A 20,856-nucleotide genomic window follows, 5' to 3' on the forward strand; every position below is an offset into this window, starting at 1 on the left:
TACAAATGGTATTTAAATGACTATAGTGAATCAGTATCATCTCCCAGTCCCACACCTGGTAATAAGTACTGGTTACTGCAAACTACCTTAGAAGGTATGGATACCTGTTCAGGTGCAGCTCATCTGTTATTTCTGTGCTTTCCATGTGCGAGCTGAAACAAAAGGAGTCTAAAAGATGTATCACTGCCCTTGATGTTACAAGTCCATGTAGTTAAGGTCCACAGCAAACTGCTTTCTGAACACTTTAGCTCACTAACTGAGGAGCTAAGCTGCTGTTAAGCAAAAAAACTAAGAAGCCTATTGACGATATTTCCACAAGAGGCAATAAAGCATGGTAGCTAAGGATTGGGGTTTGGGGGATAAAAAAAAATAGCTGTCTACAGCTGTGACATTGGGCAATACTTGAGTTTGAGCTTCTTCCCTCATAAAATAGAACGGTACCAGTACCTGTACCTCCACTATTACGCAGACTGAATGAGGGAAGAGAGCTCAGCACAGTGGCTGTCCCATATTAAACTCAATAAATGGTGGCTGTTACAATATTCAGTTTACATCATTGCATGCAAAAAATCAGTAATGTAAGATCCTCTAGGGGATAACACTTAGAAGGCACACAACTCTAAACCATGTTTGGGAGAGTGGCCAGAGGAGAGAACATAAGGGTATGCAAAAAAAATTTGAAAAACATACTTTTTACTATTTCAAGTAAAACTGTTTCCCAAAAAGTCAGAGACTAAAGGGAAAATGTCCAAATCACAAGCATGCTAATGAAGCCCAGATGTTACAGAGCAGTAGTGCATACTATGTGCCAGGTACCAACTTGTAACTTCCCCCTGGCAATAATGGTAGAGGAAAAAAATCTTATCTCACAGCTAAGTTATTTTATCTTACTATAATACAGTCTGTCCTCTGGTTTGTTCAGTAACTGAGTAAAGAAAGCACATGCTTTGGAGTAAGACAATCGCTTACTGGCTGTGTAACCTTAAGTAAGTTACTGAACTACTCTCAAGCTCAGTCGCCTCAACTACAAAATCTAGACATTAATTATTAAACTGTCATTAATAACAGCTGCTGCTAATACCAAACATTATCACTTTGCACAAATGCATTTTAGTTATCAGAAGTAAGACAGCCCCACCCTTACTTTAACTTATATGTATGTGAAAACTATAGTGTCAAACATTTATAAACATTTTATGGAAAACTAGAGCACATGTCTAGACACTATGTTATTTGACTTTGTTTAAAAAGATTCCTATGTATCACCTAAATATATCCAGCTAACAAGTTGACACTGACTGAAAATATTTTATCTCAGGCATGAACTAGACAGAAAGAATCTTAAGTATGGGGCCCTTTCAGTGTAAGGAATATGTCTGAAGACAAATTTCACTGAGCATATGCTGTCATGTAGTCTCCTGAATATTTTAAGCATATTTCATTTAACCTTCACAACAGCCTACAGAGGTAAGTAATAGAATAATCGTGATTTTAATGAAGACTAAATGTATAAAAAGAGGGTAATTTGGCCAAGGTTACTTACCTAGTTGAGTCGTAGAATAGGAAGCTGAAACCAGGAAAATATGGCTTCAGAACCCAAGCTCTTATCTACCCACTACTCTCCTTCTAAGAAAAACCAAGAGGTTATTTAAAACTTGAAAACCTTGAAAGTATCAAGCAAATTTTCTAATTTTAATTCCATTGTGTTCAATATATAAATTACTAAGAAAAATTAAAGGATACACAATTTTTAATTTATGAAAATTCCTTGTATTTTCCCATCAATTATTTATCAGATTGTGTTCTCAGAACTTTTATAAAAGCATCTTTTGGAACTTCAACATTGCCAACCTTCCTCAGTTTTTTCTTTCCTTCTGCTTGTCTCTTCAAAAGTTTCATTTTTCGGGTAATATCACCACCATACTGAAACAAAATTTAAAAAATTGGAAATCCAAATCACTCCACAGAAAATAATCCCACCATTACCTAGACACAGCAATACAATTATAAGCACCTTACAATTATTACCCATAAAGTAGACATCTGCAGAATTACCTCCAATCCCCTTCCTAGCAGAGCCTAATTTTACTATCTTCTCAAAGAATGATAAAGGCTTTATTTTTTTAAGATAGAGACAAAGATCCTCAAGGAAACCCAGTATGCATGTACAGGAAGAGTTATCAATCTCCTTACTGATTCAAGGGCTTGAAATTCTGGACTACCTAGTGTAGTCTGATACAGGAACTCACCTAGGCTTCAATGTGCCAATCCCTAGAAAAAGCATTTATGATTTAATTCTCATAATAACTGACTTAAGAATCATTTTTATAAAAGAGATGAAATAGTAAACTTGGCAGTGTGAGAGAGATGGATTTCAATTTCAATTCCCTTTGTAAAACAGTCATTGTCTTTAAAATCTTTCCTTATGTATTAAATCAATAGAACTTTTATCCTGATCATAATTGTTAACAAAAGGTTCTTGGGTAGTATTGCATATAAGGAAATTTTTATAAGTAAGATGGGAAATATTTAAGAATGTGATCAAAATGAATATGCTATCAGTATGGTCAAGCTGAAATTTACCTATTTAAAAAGAAAACGTGGGGGAGGGTAGAGCTCAGTGGTAGAATAGAGTGCTTATTAGCATGCATGAGGTCCTGGGTTCAATCCTCAGTTCCACCATTAAATAAAATAGTAATAAATAAGTAAACCTAATTGCCTTCCCTCCCCCCCAAAAAACTAAAAGAAACAAACAAAAAAAGAAAATGTGGGCATGAAATAAAGGGTATTATAAAAACCAACAATGGAAACCAATGTATTTATTATTCCCCACTTGATTTTAAACGTACAAAATAGATACACTGTTACAAAGTGAAACACGTGCATATACGTACGCATTTTGCCAGAACATTTTTCCTATAGGCTTTCACACTGTAAAAGAGGAAATCTGTATCAGTACGTAACTTAATTATACCAGTTAAAAGTACTTATTTCAAAAAACAACCTTCTCTTTACTAAGGATATTAAGATCAAGTCATACCCATGTAAAATTGCCATAAGCAAATAATTAGATAGCTCAAATGCTATTGTATTTATTTTCATGTAATTAGTACAAAACAAAAAATGAATTCAACATGACTATCAATATATACTTTATTAAGAATAAAAAAAGGTCAAGGCTTGTGGGTAGTCTTGATGAGGCCAAATTCGAGCATGGTGTGATCTTAATTACAAGAATTATACAAGGTCATTTCCAGTTCAACCTAAAAATACTACTACCACTACTATTTCTAAAAAAATTAATTTAAAATCATTATTATCTCATTACTAACTCCACTGATTCTGAGTCAAGAGTGACTAAGGAATATAAAGAAAAACATATTACTTTTATAAAACCCATTTCACAGTAAACTATATCCATCTAAGCAGCTATAATTAATCTATTTTTATAATTTATCTGAAAAATTTAGAGGATCAAAAATTTGAAAATAGGTGCATTTTTATGTATTCCATAAGAAGATACAACATTCTTTTTCTTTAAGGTATTCTCTACCTCAACACATTTAAGTTAGAATGATACTTGGTAATAATTATTTTAAATTGCACTTTCCTGGATGTTCCCTGGTTACCAACACCATTCTAATATCTGAGTATTCATGAAACACAAAATAACTAAAGCAAAATGCTGTTAGGAAATGAAATTCTTTGCAAATAGAGGCATAACATTTATCCCAAGACTATATATAAAAATGATGGTTGTATTTCACCACTACTGATATATTAGGTTTGGGTTAAGCTAGACTTGAACAGCAATTTCCAACTAAGATAATTCTGACTTTCCAGAGTCTTAAGATCATCAAGGAAACGAAATGAGAAATGCTACAAGATACTTCTGCACTTACTGTTACTAGGAGTGCAGCTTATTCCATGTTCTGATTTATACATCACGTTTCATGAAAGACTATAGTGTTTCCTACACTGAGTAGCCTATCACCATGTCTGCTGTATCACATGGTAAGTCCCTAATCTAGAATGCAAACTCCCGAAGCCTAACATGGTATCAGCATTCTTCTCTCACCTTTCCAATTTACAACCTAACTAGCTCTAAGGAAGTGATATTAAATGCAAGTAAAAATCATAATGTAGTTTTATCTTTTGGAAAAATATCTCCAAAACCTTTTGAATTCTGGTTCCTATTAATTAAAGGGATTTAAAAAAATCAAAAACTACAGAAATCCATTACCCAGGAAATTCAGTGGGGTCATTCAATAAAATGAATGCAAATAAAATTCCTCAAACCCATATAAGTTATATTAATGTAAATAATTATCACCCAGAAGTGTCATATAAGTAATTCAAAGTAACAGTCATTACTTAGGTTAGTGGAATTAAGAGTCAGATTAGTGTTTTTATAAGTAGAAATAAAGTTTAGGCCAATGTCAAATTAAATTTTTCAATATTCTTTCATTTTTCTAGGTATATCACTGCTAAAACCAACCAGGGAACAAAAATGAATTTCAACTCACGTTTCTCTTGCAATGATTTTACTTCCAATGGCAGCTTGAATTGCTATCTCAAACAGCTGCCGAGGAAGAGAATCCTTCAGACGTTCACATATGGCTTTGCCAACAGTGTGCGCTTTGTCTCTAAGAGAGGACAAAATTCAACTTTTCACATATCCCAAATAAGAATAATTAAAATAGCTTTCAAATTGATATACATAATCAATTTAAGGTGATTTCTTAAGGAGGTACAAATGAACATATTTATCATAAACTTCACTTACTCTCTGAATCATACTGCAAAAACATGATCTATAACAGAAAATCTAGAGAAACATTGAGAATAAAAACCATTCTTGAGGTCCTTCTCCCACCCTCAGAATAGTGCTGTTAAACATCTTAGAATGTTTGTTAAACACATTTCCATTCTTCTAGTTATTTTTCTGCATACATATTTAATTACCTTTTACAGCTTGTGACATACTGCTATGATATATTCTACCTTTTTATTTAATACATTTTTTATGTCACTAAATATTACTGGACAATATAGTTTTAGTGGCTTAAGATAAATTATTATATGGGTGCTCCATAATTTATATTAACCAATCCACTATTTCCTGAACATGTAGGGGATTTCATTTTTCATTATTATAAAATATAAATGTTAAAATACAATTAAAGAAATACATAAATAAAATGTTAAAACACATTTACTTTGTCTTACCCGATAAGGGAAACATTTCCTTCCATGACATTATTCTTTTTGGCTACTATAATTAATTCTATTCTTTTATATTTTAAGTTTGGAAAGAGAAGCTTGGGAAAAGAATGGAAGGAAAAACTAGTACATGGTAATTTAATTTAATTTTTCAAAATGTAGCTGTCAAGTAAAAATGAGCAACTGACAGTTAAATGAAAACATGTCAAGAGTGGTTACTTTCACATCCCAAGATTAGTTTCTATTTGACTTACTTGTGTACAACAGTTACTAGCTCTTCTACAATATTTCCATTCAACAAAATATCCATTTTTACAAGTTCTGCCGTCTGGTAGCCTGCATCTTCGTAATCAAAACTAACAGGGAAAAGTGTCCAAGTGAGAAACATTATATTTCCCAAGAAATTATATTTTTTTCTTTTCAAAGTATCTTTTTTCTGTCTCCTCTCATACCCTTCCACCACCCCCATCAAAGATCTAACTTTCCAACAAAGTACTACATGTACATTTCAGATGACTGGATCTAAATGACCACAGCAAAGAACAAACTTACTCACCTTTTTACATTTATGAAATGAGATACAAAATCAAGGAGAACATGCTGCACTATGGGAAGGAAAGAAATTAAGCCAGGCTAGGAAAATGGATCATTGAAAGCAAATGTCACCTTCTCAATGTTCCCTCCTAGCAGCTGGCTGGCTGTAGAAAACAATATATTAGTGGATCATTCTCAGACTCAAGAGTTGGGTTTCTGTTTAGTTTTCTATTACCAGGTAGATAAATACTATGGCACTGATAAAGAGTCGTTCATAAATGAGAATTCTGAATTTCATATATGGCTCTTCAGTATGAATCTTCACAGGGCTTTTTCAGAATGAAATGAGTTCATACATGTAAAAACTTGAACAGTGTCTAGTACATAAAAAGTGCTAAGAACAGAGCTTAGCACATTTAAGTACTTAGTAAGTTTCAGCTATTATTATTAACAATATGGTCAAAGCTTACCATGCTAATTAAAACAAACAAGTTTAACTCAAAACTGAAGTCTGATAAGAAAAATTTAAATTATGCTTACATGTCTTTGCAACTGTGAACAAGAACATGTGTATTCTTACTGCCTTAATTTTAAAACAAACTGGTGCCTAGAGTTGCAAATGTTTGGCTTCTAAAGGTTTTCAGCAGGAAGGTCACAAGGTGACCCCAATACTCTCTAAAACCAGATTACTGCCTGAAGCATCGCCAAAAATCCTTTCTTTTTTCCAACAAATACCATTAAGCATGTACTACATGAAAAGTACCATGTTAAGGACTATACAGAATACAGAGAGATAGAAAACAGACATAGTCCTTAGACGTTCACTTTGTTTACAGTCAGATGTTCACCTTGTTCTGTGCTCAAAAAATTTTAGAATTTCAATTTTTAAAAATATGAAAAAATATCCATGTGCATCCTTAAAACATAAGAATTACCTTAACTTTGGAAGCTGGAATTATTTTACTTTTACACAGTTCATAATAAACCATGTTCTCTCACTTAATGCAAAATACATTTAAGTTTCTAAGCTAAAAGATTTTAAGAACACTTCACCCGGAAAGTGGTATTCAAATGCAAACTAGAATGCACAAACTTTTGTTAAAAATGTTATCAACACTTAGTAATCATAATAGTAACTGTTTAACAACATGCTGCCTCAATTCATTTTATTTTAAATTATATTGCTACTTATTTCCTCAAGATCTCGTCTGAAGGAAATAAGAAAAATAACTGGGTGACAAAGTAGAAAAAAAAAATTCTCAGCACAAAAGAACATAAAGAAGATTCCTTTCTATCCTGAGTTATGCTGACTCTCTTCACCTAGAAGCTCATTTCATAAAGTAAACTTTCAGGTCACTGCAGTATGGCCGTCTAGCACTGGAATTATCCTTTCAATGCTAATTTCAAATATGCCTGCCCATGTATGCGTGTTTTACAGATGTGAACATTAACTTTTCCCTCTACTTCCCCATTATATTTCCTTTAGACACTAGTATATGCTATCCAGTAATGTAAGATTTTAGGATACTTATGGCAACTAGAGTTATCTGCCCCAACAAAAAATACTCCCAAAATGCTACGCACTGAGTTCTTTGTTATTTAATATTAACTCTTCCTTCACTTTTATCAGGCTCCTCCTCCATGTACTCCTATGGGGTAAGACAATCGTTTTCTTAATGTAGACCACTTATTCCTGGGAAGGTCAAGTTATTGCAGTGTTCACAAATACAGGGGCACACCTAGCATTTTTTACAAACAAAATATATACTTCTATTTTCTAAATGTCTGAATATACACAAATGGCTCCTAGGATTATAACATACAAATACATTTTAAAAGTGCCCCTGAGGTCACAGTAGCCTTTTGAAATTATGTATACTTTTTAATCAACATACATATTTCATGAAGAGGGCACTAAAATTTTTTTCATTAAGAAAAGGGTAATAGTTTGATGACTCAAAGGAATTCTTTCTTCCATTAAGCAAATTACAAGTACTCTGTAACACCTATAAAGTTGCTCCAAGCTTTGAGTATGATTCTCAACCATCTTCAAGAAAGTTTACATTATCAAGTAAGTGGAATTATTAGCATACTCTTGCTGGTCAATATTTCAAAAGACTACCCAGGTATCTGAGTTTCCCATTAAATTTTTACCTAGCATATCCAGAAGACAAGGATTTCAAAGAATCATAAAAATCCACCACAATTTCATTCAAAGGGAAGAGATACTTAAGCATAACTCTATTTTGATCAATAAACATCATATTCTTCTGAACTGCTCTTCGAGCCTAAAAAGGGAAGAAAAAATGTATTTAATGATAACTTATGCCAATAATGATTTATTTGATGAACACAGACAGATGTCAATTATCAACTTAAGATTTCCTTACAAATTCTAATAAAGAATGGGCAAAGTGAAGGAATATGTCTTTAATGGTCTAGTAAAAATATCTGATCAATATTTATAATACAGGGAAAACCATTTTGTATTTGAATTACAATATACTTGCTAACAGAACTTTTAATCCTTTGTCTTTATCTAACAATTTTATCTTTCTTAATTATACAGTTTCATTTAATAATAAATCAAAACAGCTACACATAAAATCGAAGTTCTAATTTCTTATTTTACAAATAGAAGAAGTTTAGCATTCAGAGAAATTGAGTGATCAAAGTTAACTTTTTTGTATGTGAGAACAGAACTAAAATTCAAGTCCATTAGTCATCATTTGAAAGTACTTTCCAATATATGTCAGAATATTTCAAATAGGTAATTTTTGAGGACTACGTTATATCAAACTTACAGATTAAGTCATTTATTACACTGTGGCAAGAACTAAAGGAAAATGGGGAATACTTTCCAAACGTCTCTGAAATACTATAATTATCTTTCAAACGATATTCAATTTCAAATACTCAAAAAGGCTAAAGGAAATTATGTTTTTAGCTACTCAGGATAAAAAGGCATCAAATTTCTTCCCTTTAAGGCTAAAATATCAATTCAGTAAACTAGTAGTACAGTGATCGAAAATTTGGTTCTATTTTCTTCTTTAAAAATCAAAATAATTTAAGTATATGTATCTATATCTACATGTATAGATACATAAAATATATGAAGAGGTAGATCTTTATGAATATTCTTTTATTAAATTCAATGTGCTCTACAGAGAGAAACCTTTCAAAACCTGAACAGAGTCCCCTCTTTAGAAAAGACTAAAATTTACTTTTGTATTAAACTTTATTACATTTATTACCTGGCAAAGCATCATTATTTTTCCAGTATATTCATCTGGTGTGATAATTGTGCCCAAAACAACTGGCTCCAAATATTCTACCACTTTTGATTTATCAGGGAATTGTGCAGGATTGATGATTGTAATTTCCTTTTCTCTATATTCCTAAAAATAAGAAAAATCATTGATTTGTGATCATTTAATAACAATTCTTAATGTATCCACATTACTGACATTTACCAAACACATTTCATGTACCATTTAGGAAAAAAATGATGTAAGAATACATTTTAATCTGCCCTTTATAAGGCACTGTAAGTTAATTTTGTTGGAAAATACTTAGTTGCCAAAGTTAGTATTTGTTTAAAATGAACAGATTGCCACTTAGATGGAATACAATATTGTCTCTATCATTAACTTGAAATCTAAAATTTCCTAGTCATGTAGGAATGAATGCATCATTTTTCATAAGATAAATTACTTATGACCAAAATTATATTCATCTTTCCGCTGAATTTAGAACAGTATTTTCATTACTAATTCTACTTTTCACCCTTAGTAACAGACTAGTATTGATAATGTGGAGATTTTACCAGGTTCATATAAATACTGCACAAATTAGTTCTCAAGTAACTTTTCCATCATTAGTCATTAGGTGATTCAATTTTTATTACTACTAATCAACAAATGTTTAGTTTTTTTAAAAAACTGAAGTACAGTGTACAGTTGTTTTAACAGTCAGCTACTGCGGTTCTAAAAAGTTTCTTTTGCATTCTGCATACACATAAAGACACACACACTATTTAATTTTCCTTTGTATGCTGGCTCAGAAGAGTACCTTTATCAATTTTGTTGATGAAAGAACAGCTTTATATGGAACAGTAGGAGTTGTCAAAATAACAGAAGCATTATGTTCTTGCTCTAGTCGCTGGTTGAAAACTTCCATATGCAAAAGTCCAAGAAATCCTAATCTGTGGGGAGAAAAAGCCAAACTCCAAAATGTTTATGTCCCATGGGCTCTATTTTCTTTGATGAATACATTGTTATTTTGTGGGAGAGGGGTGGAATCAAGAGTCATTCCATCAGTTGACATCATAATTAAATGCCAGCATAATTTCACTAAGTAACGTTCAGATCTTCCACTGGGGTTCTGTTTAAAATGCTATAAAACTTACCCAGAGAATATAGAGAGAATCCACAGCAAGAAACAGGTAGACACTGTTTCAGTTCACTGTACACTAATATGAACTTATCTTCAGAAATGTTCAAGAGTAATAAACCATTTAAACTTTACTTTTCAATAAAGATGGAACTCTACAACGTAACTGAACCTTACCTCCAGCCAGCACCTAGGGCAAGGCTATTATCCCGATGAACTGTCACACTGGAATCATTCAGAGTCAGCTTTTCTACAGCACTCTTCAGGTTATTATATTCAGACTGGTCTACAGGGTACATCCCTAGGGACACAATGTTTCTAATTATTACATGTAAAAAGCGGCACAGAAAATTTAATGCAAACTGCTGCCAAGTTCAAAAATAATCATTTAACTTTTAAATTACTTTCCCATCTTTCACTGATCAAGATATTGGTTTACGAAGAAAACCATGAATATTAAGTTACATTGGCTTCAAAGTATCTTGCAAGTTTCATAGCTTTATGAATTTACCACCAGATTCACACTCAAAGCAGTGCTTTTCCTTTTGCAAAAAATATAGGAAAAACAAAAAAGAACTACAGGATTTAGGCCTACCAGAAAAATATATTGTGTTTATTTCAAGAAACAAAAGTGCAAGACATCCCACAACCACTCCATCAGCAGATAAAAAAAATAGAAGTAGAAACGAAAACAAAAACTAATGACTCATCAGATTCTCTATCATCGCATATCCAAGTCCTCACCTCTTAACTCCTCCAAAATCCAAATGACTGACTTTGCCTAAATAGGAGAGGAGGGAACGAGGGAGGGCAGCATAGTAAACAAAATTCATAATTCCCAGTGAGAGACACTAAAGGGAGAAAATAAGGATTTGGATACCCAGCACAGAGTAACTTCATGACCTTCAATCAGGTCCTCCTTTTTCAAATGTCTGTAATACCACACAGAAGTAAAAGGTTCTGAAGTTATACATCTGTGAGGTGACACTATTCCCTGCCTTGCCTGCACTAGCACAATACAGCAGTAAAGAAAGGCCAGCTAAGGGGAAGGCACTCAGGAAATGTCACTGATGATTAGTAATAAAAACATCCTAATTAGAAAAGTGTTTCAAATATAATAACCCACTCTTTAGTGAAACAAGAAGGAAATTCATATTACTATGCTCTTCCATATATGAGAGCTTTTTTCTCAAGAGCTTATTTCTTAAGAAGTCCTAAAAAAATTTAGGAAATGATCTCCCACATAAAGTTTCACTACACATATGAAATTAACTGATATGTAAATAGCACACCCACAAAAAAAGCCAATTAAGAGAAGCAGATTATCCTGGAATTAGCTGTTTTTCAAAAGGAGTATTTCTAATAATTTTTATTTCAATTTACAGAGTAAATTGGCCCTTATCCTTTGAATAAGTGAGCTCCTCACCTGCAAATACCATTGGCTTCGCTGATTTAAACCCAGGCATGGGTTCCACTGGTTGTTTATGTAAATATAATGTATCTCCTATTTGTGCTTCAGAGACATCTTTCATCCCAGCAATCAGATAGCCCACCTGGCCTGCATATCTAAATAAAATTATTATGTAGAAATATTTACTGTTTCAATGTTTCAAGTGCATCCTCACAATCAGCTCTGCCTTTCCAAGAAATGATCACCCTTTCCAAACAAAACCTCATCAAACTGGAAATAAGTGTTACATATCAACTCTCAACTGTAAGGATTGTCAGCAAAAGAACATACCATGCCTTACAATCCATTACCAAGGACCTCTGCAACACAAGCCTAGGGCCTTCTTCATGACTCTGCCCCCTTTGCATATTAAACAACAGCTTCTAAAATACAATGTAAACACAGTGAAACTGAGAAGCGCAGAAACAAAAACCACTTTTTGAAATGTCTATTTTATCAGTGAATTGTATTACAAATGTTCTTTAAAAGAAAAAAATATGTATCTATTTTCTTTTAATCAAGCAGAAAAATGTCAACTCTCAACGGATCTGATTCTTCTCTGATTTGCCTCTTGCAGAGAGTGTAAATCCCAAGGTTTCAGAGTTTTATCTTAGTTTTTTTGTTTTTGTTTTTTTTTCCCAAAGCAAATTTCCTTGAAGATGCACTAATGGTCAATATATATGTCACAGAATATAGACAGACTTTCTAAAGCAGAGAATTATAGCTATTGTCCTGTAGTAACTTTTAATGGCATATAGTCTGTAAAAATACTGAATTACAATGCTGTAAACCTAAAACTAACATAATACTAGAAATCAACTATACTTCAGTAAGTAAATAAATAAGAATATGGACAGGATTTAGAAATATCTGAGTAAAATTAAAAGATACTTTATGATTTTCAACTAAATATAAAATGACAAAATAGTGCTAGTTTTAGACATACAACATTAAACCATCAACTGTGACCTTATATAGTCACCTGGTTTAATATCTAAAATTTTACAAATAGGAAACAAAGACCTCAGAGGACTATGTGCCCAGAGAAACCTATCTCATCAGTACCTGGAGTACCGATGGAATAAACACTCAATAAATATTTGTTTTATAAATGAGCTCAGAACTCAACTTTTGTAATGTACACTAACCTTACTTAACTCCACATGCCATGAACTCTAATCAAAGTTTTACCATGAATTCCACACTAAATCGTTATCAAGTTTTCTTCACTACGTTTATGCTGAAAAATCTAATTATAAAAAAAATTAAATGCCAAAAAGTGATACCCAGTGTGGATATGGATATAGATGAGAGAACTACCTCTTTCACTGTCTCATCAAATCCATCATGTAGGACCCAATCTGCACCAGATCAAAAAAATCAGTTATAGCTAGTCAAAGAAATAAAAAATATATATATATCAAATTCCTACTCCCCCTCACACATGAGATTCCTTTTGAAATAGCGTTCACCATGTAATGCATTAAATAATCAGGCTTTGCTTTTTTTTCTAAGTTATCAAACTGGGAGCATGCTAAGCATACCAAGTTGAGAAAAGCAGAAACAGAAACATGTGCAGGTGTCTTTTAATTACTAATGCAGATTACTTACAGTTTATGAGTTGGCTGCTCATTAGGATTCAGAACTCCTACTTCATTAACTTCGTATGTCTTTTGAGTATGTGCAGATACAATTTTATCTCCTTTGGAAACCGCTCCATCAAATAATGCCACATTAGCTATCACACCTCTATACTGATCAAAGGTGGAGTCAAATACCAAAGCTCTCAGGGGATTTTTTCGATATGCTTTAGGACTATCAAAAAGTAAGTAAAAAAAAATACACATAATAAATTAAAATCTTAATAAAATGCCTATTTTGAAGTCAAATTTTATGCTTAATTTATTTTAGTATTTGAGAAAAGTTAATAACTGACGATCAAAATAAAGACCCTTCTATAAAATAAGATACAATGCCTATATTTATAGTAGCTTTAATTCAAACTCACGTTTTAAATACATTTTAAATGAGTGTTTTAAAATTACTTATGAAATTGATGAAATATTTATGTTCAATATTAAAGCAAAAAACAGTAATTACCAAAGTCTTCAAGTCTATTAATACAACTGTTAAGAAATCCCTATCCTCCTTGTTTTTTGATTTTTCTGTACTGTATTTGCCTTCTATGTATTACTAAAAATAAAAAAAATTAAAAATTCTCACTGACCACAAAGAGTATATCTGCCATAGCTACTAAGCTAAAATAACAGATAAAATTAATGGACTTTGTACTATTAAAGATAAATGAATAGTATAAAAAGAGCAAAATTCTTACGAGGGTATTCGTTTGATGACTGCCTGAAGAACACTTTCAACATTTGTTCCAAGTTTAGCAGAAATCTAAAAATATGTACATGAAAACAATAAACATTTAAAGTTAAGACTACTTTTTTATCCTGGTAACTGAGCTTTACGATCAGAAAAAAAGAAAGAATTCTAAAAGTTATTGATTTGCTTGGAGAACACAGTAAAAGGAAGCACAAAGCATGTAATAGATTGACAAAATGCTCTTCCACTAGTTAGATGATTCTCTAGTTCTTGGATTAAATCATAAGAGCATTCTGATTATGATATTGAAAGAGCAAAGGACCAAGAGTTCACAAAAATCTGGGTTATAATCATAACTCTACATGTAACATATGACTTTGACCAATACATAACATAAAGTTTCAAGTTCATCTGATAAATAAAATGATTTTTCACATTTTACCTGAATCTCAAGGTTGTTGCATGGATAAAAATATACATGCATGGCAAATAGGGCATATTATGACTACTGCTCTCATACAGAAAAAGCAGGCCAAAAGACACACACACATGTGTGTCTGACCTTTGTCATTACCAGTAATTGGACTATCTGAAATCCTGATTTCAAACTCAATTTGCTAAATCGAGTTTCTCTTACCCTCTAAACTCCTTCTAGATCAGCCTCACACCTCAGCACTAAGGATACTTCGGGCTAGATAATTCTGTTTTGGAAGCTCTTCTGTGCATTACAAGAAGCTTAACAGCATCCATGGAATCTTTACCCACAAGATGGCAGTAGCACCCGTCCCCCAGTGTAACAACAAAAAAGGTCTCCAGACATTGCCAAGTATTTCCTGGAGGGACACAACTGCCTCCTCATGACAATCACTGCTTTAGACTCTAGTCCATTCTTTGTAACAATCCTTTCAGATCACAACCTCTAATCCACTGAATGGACTACTTTTTTTTTTTTTCATTATCCATTGGCCCCCCTGCTTCCTTTCCCGGCTGAGACTCCACAGTTCACTAATAATCACTCTGTTCAACCACTTTCTATTCTCCATCCTAAGTAGTTGGTAAAACCTACACTGACTCTATCCAACTGTGTGTCTTTTCTATGCTTATAATCAGAGCAACTTAACATTACTAGAGAAAAGTAACTGATCTGGTTGGTTTGTGAATTCATGAATTTCAATGTGCAGTTAACATTTCCTGGCAGTCCCAGGACACACCCCTTACTAAATTCACATCACCACTTGTTAAGATAACTCACACCGCCTTCCTTTTCAATCCACACATTTTCCACTCCCGTCGATTCACTTTCAGTTGATGACTTTGCCTCTTATTTCATTTAAGGAAACAGAAAATATCAAAAACTCTTTTACCCAAATATACAAATCCATCTACACCCATATCCACAATCTCTCTACCTTCTCTCCTGTTACAATCTGTATTTCCACTTCTCTGAAATCCTTGCATACTTCTGTTCTGAATCCCACTCTCTAATCTTTCTCAAGTTCTTACTCGTAATACCCTGCAAATTGACAATAATATAGTCTGACTTTCAGCACCTCTTCTCTAGCTACACTTTCTCCTCAGGAAGTGGCAACCATTCCCATGGCTTCAATACCACATACATACTAATGATTCCTAAAAATCTCTGACCCAGCCCTCTCCCCAAATGTCAGAATTGTAGATTTATGCAATATCTCTACTTGGATGTTTAACAGACATTTAAAACCCACTATGTCCAAAACAGAGCTTTTCATTTTTCCACTTTATCTGTTCCTCCCCAAGTCCTTGCCATATTAATAAATACCAGTATTCAACTAGGTGCCCAAACCCAAAGCTGGTGCTCAAACCTAAAGCCTCCATGATTCTTTTATGTTGTTTCCTTACATGTAACATATCAGCAAAATCTATTGTATCCACAAAACATACATGAAATTTGCCAACTTCTCCAACATCAGCATCACATACTTAGCCACCACCATTTTGCACCTATCTGGGCGATCACTGCAAGCTGGTTTCTGGGCGATCACTGCAAGCTGGTTTCTCCCCATCTCTTACCCTTTTCTAATCCATTCTCTATAAGACAAACTGAATGATCAGTTTATTTTCCTCTCTTGCTTTAAAATCCTTTCATTATCTTAAAATAATTTTCAAACTCTTTAGCACATGTCTAGCATGACTTGACTCCTGCCTATCCCTACAAAACCATCTCATCTAAGTTGATTCCTTTCTCTTCCTTAAACATACCAAACATGCCATGTTTCCACTTCCAGGAATGCATTTCTCCTAACTCTTCATTCCTTTAAGTCTCAGTTCGTCAGAGAGGAATTCCCTAAATTTCTCTGCATCATAGCACCTTTTTGAGAAAAAAGATTTTTCCACTATTAAGTACAGTAATTCCACCTGGAACAATACACTGTTGAATGAATTTCCTTGGCAACACCTGTCTCATTCAATAATTACTATATTTACTTCTTTATTTATTTCTTTAATGAATGCCTCCCCAGTAGAATATAAACACAGGACAGTGGTCTTGCCTGTACTGTTCACTGCTGTGCCCCTAGCTAGCACACACCACTCAGTAGATGAATGAATTTGGTAAAGATTCATTAATATCTGAATAATTAATTGTAGTTTAAAATAACGTAATCCAAGTCATGATACCATAATTCCAGGACTACCTTATAATGAAGTCCCTCCTCATAATAAAAAACTCTTAAATTCTATATATATATATATCCAAGAAAGAAAAGTTACTGCTTTTCCAGTTATTACAAAGTTGTATATAATCATCTAAGTGTTTAAGATTAACCAACCAAAAAATACTTCATCAGCCAAAACAACCTTTTTCAAAAATCAAAAATTGAAGGTGGAAACTAAACACTGTAGTATTACACTGACAAACTTACTACACGAGCATGTAGCACAAAGCACAGTTGGGTCGTGGCTATTTAATACCCAAAACAACCAACGTTTGAAAGGTAAATTTAAAAATTTAAATATAAAATAGTATCAACTTTGATATAAATAAAATCTATTTCCAAGAATGGTATGTATAAATGCCTTGAAATTAGTCTGACCCTGCTCTTCAAAGAGAATATTTCCATAGAGGTAAAATGGCATACAAGAAATAATATGGCAAAGAGTTGAAGGAGACCCACATTTTAGTCCTGGCACATTAGTTAACTACATCTACAATCTTAAGAAAATGATAAAATCTTTCAGCCTTAGTTCTTTCAACTGTATCATAAAAGTAATTCCTAACCATGTAATAACAATTTTTGGCAAAGATCAAATGAAACAGCAGAAGAACTCTGGAAAACTATAATGATGGGCTATCAAAAACTATGAAATTTTACCTAGACCAATTATCTGACATTTTTGAAAGTATAACCAAGTCTTCAAAAAAAAAAAAAAAAAAGGTATTTTACCTTAATACATTCATCACTTGAAATATCAAACACCTTTTCAATTTGTTTTTCAACCCTTTCAGGATCAGCATTCTTCAGATCTATCTTGAAAAAAAAATTCATTATGTCATAATATATTGAAATTAACTGTATTACATACTAATATTTGGAGATAGTCTGAAGTATATCCACTTTTAATCTAACTGACCCCTCTACAATTTTATTTTCAAAAGTATTAAAATAAGAATAATCTAGAAAAAGGCAATAAAATTTTAACAAGCATGTCCAGTGAAAATAGAGGGCAGACAGCAAAATAAGAAAAAAATTTAGGCAGTTAGCTACTCAAGGCAGGAAATTTCAATAACATCACCACGCAAACGAATTTTGTAAGTTAGACATCACCAACAACAAACTGTCTTACGTATAAGCAACCTTGCTTCTTTTAAACTCCAGTATCAAAAAATAAAACTGAATGCAATGTAGATTTTTAACTAAAATTCTTAATTTATTAACTTTAAAATGTAAGAATTAAACTTTATCAACAGTGCTCAGTTTAGCACTTAACCTTTACGTTTCCTGTGTTACACTGTCTCCTCCTAGTTCATAAGCTCTTTCTCTTTTCCTTTATATAGTTTAGTCTAACAGAATATTTTGGCTGCCCTGCATGTCTCTTTCCCACAGAAACAACCCTCCATCACTCCATGTAACTCAGGGAGACCATCTTCTCAACTACATGCCAAGGTACAGGAGTTTGACATGCCAATTTTATCTCATGCAATTCAAAGAAATAAATCCCACCAATTTACAGTTAACTCTTGAATAACAGGGTTTCAACTGTGCAGGTCCACTTGTACATGGATTTTTTCCATAAATATACAAAAATATACCTGTACATCATGTGTAAGATTTTTATTGTGGGAGAATAACCTATTCCTACACAGTCATAAGATAAGTGATATTTAATATAAAATTAATAATATGTTAGTTTTCTTACTGTTTTATAACTTTGCTTTCAAAAAATTATATTACTATACAGTATGCCTCTCTCTCATAATTGGAGAAACTGTGTATAAGCCTATCATCACAGGTAAGTGGTTTTTTAAAAAACATAACAATGTTTCTAAAACTGTAATATATGACTGTGATACTATATGCCATAAAAATTGGTAACAATTCATTCATTACTGAATAGGCTAGGCTACTGGGAAACAATCATCAATTACACTAGACAAGCATAAAGCAATTATATTGCTGCTTTTTCATTATCAATCCATGAATCACTATACCTGCAAATAAACATGATTTCTTTTTCACATTATCTTTTAATTTTTGATGTCTAATGTCAATAATACATTATAATATCTACAGTGTTTTGCATCACACAATACTGATGTAGGTACTCAGAAATAAATCAATTGATGATGTAAACAGTATCAAATACAATACTGTAAACTTATTTTCTCTTTATGATTTTCTTTACTTTTTCTCTCTAGCTTACTTTATTGTAAGAGTACAGTACATAATACACGTAACACATACGAAGTATGTGTTAAAAGACTTTATATTATTGGTAAGGCTTCAGTTAACAGTACGCCATTGGTAGCAAAGTTTGTGGGGAGTCAAAAGTTATATGTTGGTTTTCAACTGCACAGGGGGTTGGTGCCTTTAACCCTTCATGATGTTTAAATGTCAACTCCTTTTAATGAATAGTTGAAAATTCAAATTCGACTAAACACTAAATTTACTTTTAGAAAGTAAAATAATAAATAGCACTCTTGTCTCATTGTAATTACCTTGTTTATAACTGGAATTACCGACAGCTGTGCTTCAAAGGCCAGAAAGAAGTTTGCTACTGTTTGGGCTTGAATACCCTAAAAATAATCAAGACCAAGATACCAAGATGATCACCTTTCCATCTATTACAAAAGTTGTAATTCAAGACCATTCCACACATCTTCATCAAGAGCAAAGGTATAAGGCAAACTATGGTATCTATACCACCATGCAACTGCATCATTCCCTGTGAAAATTCCTTTTAGTTCAGGAAACATTTTTTGGAGGGCACTGTGTTACGCACTGGTAAAAGAGTGGAGAAACATGGACCCTCAAGGTCCTCAAAGCCTATTAAGGGCGAGACTGACAGGATCAGGGAAAGTTTAACACAGAAAAAAAAACTTTGGGTTTTGAATGAAGAGTTTGTGAGAAACCGAAACATACCAAAAGTTCACTTTAAATAGTGTCTGATAGCTCTTATATTCTCATCTGAGTATGTTTCTATGGTTATGTTGATATTATAAAAGAACTTAGTAGTGTTATTGACATGTTTCTTTAAACCTAACTTCCCAAATTATTACCTTAAAAACACCCAGAATGACCTCAAAAATAAAGATTTATTTTCAAGTTCTGGTAAAAACTGAAACCTCAGATTAAGATCTGCTTAAAATTGAGTTTTTTGGTAGGATGTATGTATAATACGACATACTTCAAAAACCTATCGAACAATTCCTCAGATCAACTTAGAAATCCTTAAAGGATGAACCAGTCAATTTCATAGATCACTTTAGTGTAATAAAACTTCAAATTAACAGTACTAAAGTACATGATTTTGGTTGTGTTATAAAATAAATCTTATCTTCTTCAAGCATAAAAATTCTATTTCCAAAATTCTATTTTAAGGAAAACCTTGAAACAACTAAATAGCATGACACATCATATAAAAGTACCTACCTCATTTGCATCAACCACAAGTAAAACACCCTGGCAAGCAGAGAGTGACCTGGATACTTCATAACTAAAATCAACATGGCCCTGAGAAACAAAAAATATTGATACCGCTAAATGTTAGAGTTTAAACGTTTTTTACAGACGGACATTATGGCAAACCTATGGACTCCACTTAATAAAAATTTAGTAAGTTTTCCTTTTAGCCTGTGCTTGTGAAACAATTTACACTAACATAAGATGACTGAGAAGACACAAAGTAAATTTAGGTGTTTAATGTTCAGTTCAAAAAACTCAACAAAGGATTTGTTTGCACTATTAATACCAGGCTGACTTTAACAAGAGACAAAAATAGTATTAAACTTACCGGTGTATCGATGAGATTTAAAAGGTACTGCTTTCCTTCCCAATTATAGAAGAGAGATGCTGTCTGTGCTTTAACAGTGATTCCTCTTTCCCGTTCCACTTGCAATTTATCAAGAACTTGTTTATTATTTTTTGTTTTATCAATTGTCCCTATAATAGAAATGTTTACAGATATTTCTTTGAGCTTTTAAAAAGACAATACTGTATATAAAATTAAAAGCAAAATTTTTTAAAAGAGGTAAAAAATAATTATCACCAATGCCATTAATTAAGTATATAATATAAAATGAAAATACCTGTTAGTTCCAGAAGTCTGTCAGCTAAAGTACTTTTGCCATGGTCCACATGTGCAATGATACTGAAATTTCTAATATTTTCAACAGGGAATCTAGACATATCAATTTTTTCCTAGAAAGGAGAGAGAAATATTACATTAGACAA

At 32.6% G+C, this 20,856-nt stretch overlaps 1 protein-coding gene across 6 annotated transcripts in view; it reads right to left on the reverse strand.

Moving 5' to 3' along the window:
• The window catches only part of GUF1 (GTP binding elongation factor GUF1), a 38,599-nt gene that overhangs the window by 15,634 nt on the left and 2,109 nt on the right, over positions 1-20,856 (reverse strand). For 2 of the 6 annotated variants that reach the window (XM_006198091.4, XM_072944612.1), the window contains exons 2-18: positions 20,712-20,823; positions 20,417-20,565; positions 20,056-20,136; positions 19,122-19,199; positions 17,350-17,433; positions 13,935-13,999; positions 13,211-13,414; positions 11,576-11,715; positions 10,327-10,450; positions 9,829-9,961; positions 9,012-9,155; positions 7,912-8,045; positions 5,478-5,579; positions 4,527-4,646; positions 2,895-2,931; positions 1,744-1,923; positions 105-188 (exon numbers count right to left, since the gene is read on the reverse strand). In XM_006198091.4, coding sequence (XP_006198153.2) covers positions 1,786-1,923; positions 2,895-2,931; positions 4,527-4,646; positions 5,478-5,579; positions 7,912-8,045; positions 9,012-9,155; positions 9,829-9,961; positions 10,327-10,450; positions 11,576-11,715; positions 13,211-13,414; positions 13,935-13,999; positions 17,350-17,433; positions 19,122-19,199; positions 20,056-20,136; positions 20,417-20,565; positions 20,712-20,823 — 1,845 coding nt within the window. In that variant the 3' untranslated portion in view covers positions 105-188; positions 1,744-1,785. Of the gene's footprint in view, positions 1-104; positions 265-1,543; positions 1,924-2,894; positions 2,932-4,526; positions 4,647-5,477; positions 5,580-7,911; positions 8,046-9,011; positions 9,156-9,828; positions 9,962-10,326; positions 10,451-11,575; positions 11,716-13,210; positions 13,415-13,934; positions 14,000-17,349; positions 17,434-19,121; positions 19,200-20,055; positions 20,137-20,416; positions 20,566-20,711; positions 20,824-20,856 lie in introns of all 6 variants that reach the window. The other 4 variants (XM_072944630.1, XM_072944622.1, XM_072944606.1 and 1 more) reach the window with 4 other exon arrangements.

Source organism: Vicugna pacos, chromosome 2 (assembly GCF_048564905.1).
Source record: "Vicugna pacos chromosome 2, VicPac4, whole genome shotgun sequence".
Lineage (NCBI taxonomy): Eukaryota > Metazoa > Chordata > Mammalia > Artiodactyla > Camelidae > Vicugna > Vicugna pacos.